General features: G+C 29.4%; 1 protein-coding gene across 1 annotated transcript; it reads left to right on the top strand.

Annotated features, from left to right (window-relative positions):
- Positions 1-400: 400 nt before the first annotated feature.
- LOC123301345 lies at positions 401-4198 on the top strand. Its single transcript, XM_044884083.1, has one exon. It carries the CDS (start codon positions 401-403, stop codon positions 4196-4198), a length of 3798 nt encoding a protein of 1265 aa, XP_044740018.1.
- Positions 4199-8981: the final 4783 nt, after the last annotated feature.

Raw genomic sequence — 8981 nt, 5'->3', positions numbered from 1 at the left:
TTCTATCTGTGTATTAATGAAGTATCTCTATATGGGTGATTGTATCAAATCATGATATCTGTAAGACCCGCTTACAAAACGGGCAGTTATCTATATGATTTAGGTATATAAAACATAGATATTGAGAATGTTTGGTTTATATGAAAATCTAAACTATTACAAAATTATGTTTTAGGTTCAGCATTACTGTACGCATATATATAAAATTTTATTTTTTCTATGTGATAATATCAGTAATATTTGTAAAAGTTCGTTTATCTTCATGTATTTGAACTATAATTATTGATTATATATTATACGATTAAAACCTATTTTTTCTTATATCATTTCTAGATTTCATACAGTGAAAATGACGTACTCAATGTCTACTTTGTTGGAGAAAATAAAATCTATCGACACCATGACTGCTAATAAATTGAATATTGGAGATGGATTGAAAAATTGCAATATTGCTGTTCGACGGATATGTAAAAAATTGAAAGCTGCAAAATCTGTTGGTAAAAAGCAGAATTTGTTAGCAAACTTGGCTCTTGTAAAAAGTTATCGTTGCAATCTTAAGTGTATGTTAAAGCACGGAGCAGGTGTTCAAAGTCGAAAAGAGACGGCTGCAAAGAGAGTACGATGGGATGATTCCCTATCTGCATTTGAGAGTCGGCTTAGAACTGGTATTATTAGTAATCTGAAACATAAAGATCCTAAAGCATTTTTGAAGGATTGTGAAGCACTTTTTCGACGAAGAATAAGTAACGTTCTGAAAATTCATGAAGCTATAAAAGTTAACGTTATTTTCTGTGGAGAATTTCAAATTGTATCTGCAAACAAAATGATAACTGAACACAAATACTTCACTACTTCAAATAATCCAATATATCAGAATACTGATGTGAATGAATGGTTTGGGAAGAATGTTGTTGGTCCGATAACACGTGATTTGGAAGAATTCCAGGAACGCGATAGCGGTTGGGCTCTAGTAAACATTATTAACCTTGGTGTTAATATAAATAAATATACACCATTACTTGGATCGTCATATATTGAACTACCTACCCAAATCAAACGACTAGAAGCTTGTATAAACGTAAAGAATGATGATAATGCATGCTTTGCGTGGGCTGTGACGTCAGCATTGTATCCAGTTGAGAAGCATCCCCAGCGTATTTCAAAATATCCACATTATTCAAAAGTGTTGAAGTTGAAAGGTGTACAGTTTCCAATGACACTAAAACAGATACCTAACTTTGAAAATCAAAATGAAATATCGATAAATGTTTATGTACTGAAGAAACACTTGAAAAATTTTAATGTTGTGCCATGCTACTTAACAAAAAATAAATTGATTAATCATGTGAATTTATTACTGATTCAAGATCAGTATGATGAAGATGTTGATGATAATGATAATAATTTATTACCCATTCGTTATCATTACGTTTGGGTTAAAAATCTATCACGTTTGGTTTCCTCCCAGCTGAATAAAGATGGTCATAAAAAGTTTTTCTGTGAGCGATGCTTACACTATTTCTACTCAGAAGAAAAATTGAACAGCCATTATGAAAACTGTAAGAAAATGAATGATTGTGCGATAAGAATGCCTAAGGAAGGAGAAAATATTTTAAAATTCAAAAATTTTAAAAATAAAGAGAAAACCCCTTTTATCATTTACGGGGATATCGAATCTGTATTGGAACCTCTGGATGATAAAATTCGGTATCAAAAACATATACCTGCTGTTGTTGGGTATTATTTTAAATGTGCTTATGATGATTCATTATCATATTATCGTTCATATCGTGGAGTGGATTGTATGGATTGGTTTATAAGGGAGTTAAAACAAATATCTGAAGAAGTGGAAACAATTTTATTGTGCTCGTATGAGATGGATCCATTAACTACTATTGAAGAGGAAGATTTTCAGAAATCTACACATTGTCATATATGTAATAAACCATTTGTGGATGAGGAAAAGAAAGTTAGAGACCATTTTCATCTTGCGTCGAAAACTGGTGGATATAAAGATGGTACCAATTACAGAGGCCCTGCCCACGAATCATGTAATATTAATTATCAAGATAGCCATGTTGTTCCTGTAGTGTTCCATAATATGTCAAATTATGATGGGATGCTGATAGTTGAAGATGTTGCGACAAAGATTGGAGGGCGCGTTGAACTTTTACCTGTTACCAAAGAAAAATATATTTCTTTCACCAAAAACATTGAAGATTCATCTATAAAATTTCGATTCATAGATTCATTCAGATTTTTAGCTTCTTCCCTTGATAAGCTAGCTTCATACTTGTCGGAATTTCCTAACATGAAGAAGCGTTTTTCTAACGTTTCAGAAAATCAGTTTCAATTGTTGAAAAAGAAAGGTGTAATGCCATATGATTTTATTGATTCTTTTGATAAATTTAATTACACTCAACTACCGAACATAGAAGCATTCTATAATCGATTGGAGGAGAAACAGTGTTCTAGACAAATGTATCATCATGCGCAAAACGTTTGGTCAGCATTTAATTGTTCAAATTTAGGTGATTATGTAGATCTCTATATGGAAACGGATATAATGCTACTTACGGATATTTTCGAAACGTTTAGAGCAACCTGTCTGTCTACGTACAACATTGACCCGGGAAATTACTATACACTTCCGGGATTTACGTTTGACTGTATGTTGAAGTATACAAATATTGAGCTCGAATTGTTGACTGATATAGATATGATGATGTTTGTCGAACGAGGAATTCGCGGTGGTTTGAGTCAATGTATGAAACGACGTTCCACAGCGAATAATAAATACATTCCAGGATTTGATCCATCCAAGCCTGAAGTGTATTTACTTTATACAGACATTAACAATCAATATGGATGGGCGATGAGTCAGTGTCTTCCTTACAGTGGTTTTGAGTGGTGTGATACAGATATTGATGTTTCGATGATTTTAGATGACGCTGATAATGGATATTTCTTAGAAGTGGATCTCAAATATCCTGAAGAACTTCATGATAAACATAAGGATTTACCTTTTTGCCCTGAACATAGAACAGCACCTAATTCTAAACAGAGTAAATTGATGGGTACTCTTCATGATAAAGAGCGATATGTAATTCATTATAGAACATTGAAGCAGGCATTAAACAATGGGCTAAAATTAGAAAAAATTCATAAAGTTTTAAAATTTAAACAGTCGCCTTGGCTTCAATCATATATTGATTTAAATACCAAACTACGAAAGAATGCTAATAATGATTTTGAGAAAAATTTGTATAAATTAATGAACAATGCCGTCTTTGGAAAAACAATGGAAAATATTAGGAAACATTCTAATGTAAAGCTTGTTACAAAATGGGAGGGTCGATATGGGGCAGAAGCTTATATATCTAAACCCCAATTTCATTCTTGTACAATTTTCAATTCAAACTTGGTGGCTATTGAGTTGAAAAAGATGGAGATATTCTTCAATAAGCCTTTGTATATTGGTATGGCAATCTTAGATTTAGCTAAAACTACAATTTATGATTTTCATTATGGCTATATGATTCCACAGCTGGGTGATGATTCTACCGCTATCTATACAGATACTGACTCGGTTATTTACGAAATTAAAAACCATGATCCCTATGAAATGATAAAAAGAGATTGTCACAAGTATTTTGATACCAGTGATTACCATCCTTCTAATGTTTATAATATACCTTGCGTTAATAAGAAAGTGCTTGGTATGATGAAGGATGAAAACAATGGAACTCCTATGACTCATTTTGTAGGATTACGATCAAAATTATATACATTAAAAATAGCAACCCCTCTAGAAAAACAATCAAAATCACTTGATGATGCTATATTTAATCATGGGAATATTAAACAAGAACCAAATAATCTTGGGTTAACAAAAAAAGCTAAGGGAGTTAAAAGGTCAGTTCTTAGTACGAAAATAACATTTGAAGATTATGTTGAATGTTTGGAGGAATTTAAAGAGATATCAGTTGATCAAAACCTCATAAAATCTGATAAACTTAAGCTTTACACCCAAACTCAGACAAAAATTGCTCTAAGCCCTTATGATGATAAGCGATATATTATACCTGGTTCCTATGATACACTACCCTGGGGTCACTATTCTTTGAATACTACAACCTATAAACGAAAAGCTGAATATATAGATGAACCTTGCATCAAAAAGAAAAAAAATGTATAGTTAATTCGTAAGCATGACAATATCACTTATTCATTGAAGAGATCGATGCTAATATCATTTATAGTGAAATTCTTGAATTCATAAGTTATCTCAATAATCTCAATATTGTTAAAAAATCAGTGTAAACTTTAATTAATTAATTAATTATTACCTATTTAATATTATGTTAAAATGTTTTTTTTGTTGATTTTTAAAATGTCATCTCATTGAGGTGTGATTGTGTGTGTGTGTAACGTAAAATTAATTTTTATAACCTCTAAAACAAATTGAATATATGCTCATTTATAAAAAAAAAATCGTATGTTTTAAAATTTGTCATAGGACTTGCAGAAACTTATATACCTATTAAATTATTTACATATAATTAAACAAATTAATTAGAGTTTTCTTTTAGCAATAGAATTGTTATCTTATAAATTAATTATCTATTTATAATTTAGTATTAATATTATTGTATTGTATATCAATTGTTTACCAATAAAATAAAAATCTACCAATAAATTAAAAAATGCATAATTAACCATTGAATTATTATTACCTTGTAAATTAGCTATCTATTTATAATTTAGTATATATTAATATTATTATACTGTATATCAATATTGTTTACTAATAAAATAAAAATCTAAATAATGTAATTGAGTTTCTTTTTACAAAACACTTTAAATAATATTTGACCTTCATGAATATAATATTTTAAATTATTTTTGTAAAAACGTTTTTAAGTTATTAACTTTTTTTGTCTATGTTGTAACAAGGTCTTGTGGTTGAGTGGTTAGCATAGTAGACTTCCGCTCATGAGGGCCCGCGTTCAAATCTTATAGTAGTAAGTAAAATTTTTTTAAGCAATCCATATAATATTATTAATATTCGCTGTTAATACATGAAGAAGTTATGTTGACAATTATACCAACGTACGCTACGTATGCTAAATTACAAATAATGGTAAGTAAAGAGTATGATGTAAGTGTGTTAACAAGTGTGGTTCAGATGGGTTGTAATTGAATACAATATACATACATAAATAATAAGTATGCGTTAAGGTTAGGCAACCAGCATTACATAAAAAGGAACAAAAAAGTGCAAAATGGACCTTAGAATTTCCCATAAGAAATAACATGTAAAAATGAGCAAAAGTGGGCCCGGACTGGTATAGCTTATCTACCAGTCATTTCTTACCGTGCATTATTTCTTACCATACATTTCTTACCGTGTGGATAAACGAAATTTATTGCAAAGTGGTGTATAGATTGATCGCTAAATGTATGATCGTATTTCGCGGGGATGGATTATTTCACGTGTCGAAAAGTCCTTCCTGGAAATATTTCAAATCTAAGGGTTTAGATCCCACTGGCTAAGGTTACGACTTTACGATGTTGGTTCTAAACACCTTATAGATATCTTTGACTAATATTAAAATCTCGACGCAGTTATCTTGTACATATTTTTCTAGCGAATCATAAAAGTTAGGAAGATTGCAAAGAATAAACAAATGGAAAAATAGTAAGGGATACAAATTTCTTTCAAAATATCGTTGAATCGATCATTCTATCACACGTTTTATAAACAGTGTGGCTGTCAGGGTCATAACAATAACAATAAATACATTGAAACAATAAATTGATATATTTTTAGCAAATATCTCGATTAATTAAAAAATTGATAATTCCTTTGCATCTGCAGATATATTTCAACATATGCAATTAAGGTGTTTCGATACCAAAACGAAAGTGTTGCAAAAGCACTGAAATTTTGTGTGTAAATTAATGATCAAAAACAGCCCTTTTTACATGGTGATATATAAAGAAGTCGTAATAAATGTTGATTTTTTAGTCATTAAATGCTTTTAAAAATGTTTTACCATTTTCATAAAACACTTGTATCAATATTCCTTAAGTTTTAAGCTTTAAAATCATACCAAATTTTAGAACTGTGCATTAAAATGAAAACTCTTTTCGGTTAAAACACTGACTTTAACAGATGATCGATATCAATTTTTCACAGAAGATATATAAAAGGATGATTAATTGATAAAACGAATTTCAAATTTTTGGTATCATTTTCAACTTCCTGTATCAAAATATATTAAACAGGAAAAATGAAAATGATAACAAAAATTTAAAATTTTAATTATCAATTAATCACTCTTGTACCTATAGGCCTTTTGTGAAAAATTCTTATCGATTCTCTGTACTGTTTATCTATGAGAAATATGCCCTTTTATTGGTTAAAAAACTGAAAAACCGACTTCGATAGTTCTCTTTAACCGTTCAGATTTGAATTTTTTTAAGTAAGACGTATAAATGGATGATTAATTGATAAATAAAATTTGAAATTTGTTGTTTCATTTTCATCTTTTTTGGTATCGAAATACCTTAAATAATACATTCGTAATTTTTTTTTCATTCTACATTTACACATTAACTTTTTATGCGATGGATCGAACAACCTTAAAGTTTAAACATAGAGCTAAGTAATTATAAACTTTGCCATCAAACAACACTGTCATGCAACCCCTATGAATAAAAAAGTATCACTTTACGTCTAAATAATCGAATTATATTTTATAATTAAATAATAATCAACAACAATTTCCAATTAAATTTTCACCTGTTTTGTTTTGTGTCAAAGTGGTGGTCAAATTTTATATATAATTAAATTTTGTACTCGTTCCATCATCTTGTATGTTCAATTGACTAAATAATTTTCATTGTAATCAATTTTCATTGTATTTTCTCTATGGTACTAAAGTAATTAATTTCCATTAATTAAAATATATACATTAAATGCATTTTTACCAAGTAATGTAAAATATTTGTAGATCATTTAGTCGCATAAAGGAATACATAAAATAGTCATTCTTAGGAAATCCTCAATCGTAGATCCGATTTTGATGATTTTTTTTTAAATGTTTCATTTTAGAAATAAATTTCGATTTTTGCCCGAATTTTAACGCTAAAAAATATTGATGCTATGAACAAAATTTTGGTATAGGTGCTCATACAATCACCTAATTAATCCATTTCCGGTTGTCCATCCGTCCGTCCGTCTGTGGGCACGATAACTCAAAAACGAAAAAAGATATCAAGCTGAAATTTTTACAGCGTACTCAGGACGTAAAAAGTGAAGTCGAGTTCGTAAATGAGCAACATGGGTCCATTGGGTCTTGACCTATGGGTCCGTAGAACTCATCTTGTAAACCGTTAGAGATAGAACAAAAGTTTAAATGTAAAAAATGTTTCTTATAAAAAAATAAACAACTTTTGTTTGAAACATTTTTTCGTAAACATCACTGTTTACCCGTGAGGGCGCAAATTAGGCGTTAATTGTATAGTATGTATTACATAAATTGTATATGTATGTCCAATGTAATTAACACTATTTATACATGGTATTTCAACAATTAACTCAGTCATTTGTTTGTTTTGACTTGTTAATTATATAAATACGTATTTCGACTACCAAGTGGTCATCATCAGTATGAATTAGATAATCGTAATTACTCTTATTGTGTATGTTACTCGTTGCTAATTTGGTCTTGGAAAAATTGATCTTGGAAATTGGGGCAAAATCCAAATTTATTTCGAAATATCCTAGAGTTCTCGTTTATTATCTTTTATAATTATTAATTATGTTTCTTTTTATATTTTGTTTAAACTCAGAAACCTTTGAGAGGGGGAATATAATTTGGAGGGGGAAAAGGCAATACCCCGACTAGCATTTCAACGCCCATCGCTAATGATAGTTTAGTTTAGGGTATATTGATTTTACACTGTAGGTGACATTTATAAAAAGTATTTTTCGATAATTTATTCCCTTAAAGAGTGGGGATGAAAGTATGAAAATGTGTCCTAAGAATAAGATTAAATTTGACGTATTTAAGTCAGAGTAATTCCAAGATTTCCGCGGACTCTTACAGAAGAGTTATTCAGAATTTAAAAAATTACCAAAAGAGTTACTAAGACTTACTAACACTTTAAAAATGTTTTAAAGAGTTTTTCTGACCTATGAAAACTTTCAGTAGACAATTTTTGCGGCTGTAAAAAGAGTATTTAGAAGATATAATTAAATGGCACAAAAGAGAATTTCTTCGAACAGTTGTGAACGACATCAATAGAGATTATGTTTTTTTAATTATTAATAGTTATAAAATTATGTCAAATTTTCTATAGCACAGACTTTTATTTTCAATTTGATATTAGGCACTGATCTTCCGTAGTTTCTCTTTAAAAATATTTTTCACTTGTAAATGTGGTTTCACTATAAAAACTAAAAAAATTATTTGTTTCCACTGATAAACACTACAAAATTAATACACTAAAAAAAATGGCAACCTCATTCCGAAGTTGGCCGATTCATATTGAAATAAAGTAAAAATACTTTCAAACAATTTCCTAATGGTAGGAACAAGTTCAGCTAAATATTTGTATTTACAATAGAATGGGATTGAATTTAAAATATGAATTCATTGATAAAAAATCAGTGAACTTGATTAACAGGGAACAAAATTATTGCTTCTATGAAAGAGATTGATTTTAGTTTAAAGTCATGCATTTTATTGATAGAAAATAAAATTGTACTTAGTTGGAATAGATAATCGTTGAAATAAAGCGAACTGTTGAATTAAAATAACATATCTTTACGTTTGCTTTAAATATAGGGTTTTTCTAATACAAACACATACCTGTTATGTCTAACCAATGTGGGGTTGAGCCAACCGCATGAAGATTGTTATTACCAACAGACAGAGGATATACAGGATATTTTTGTACATATACACTAA

Source organism: Chrysoperla carnea, chromosome 5 (genome assembly GCF_905475395.1).
Source record: "Chrysoperla carnea chromosome 5, inChrCarn1.1, whole genome shotgun sequence".
NCBI classification, from domain to species: Eukaryota; Metazoa; Arthropoda; class Insecta; order Neuroptera; family Chrysopidae; genus Chrysoperla; species Chrysoperla carnea.
The sequence above is the reverse complement of the archived record's forward strand: the minus strand, read 5'-3'. Positions and strand labels throughout refer to the sequence as shown.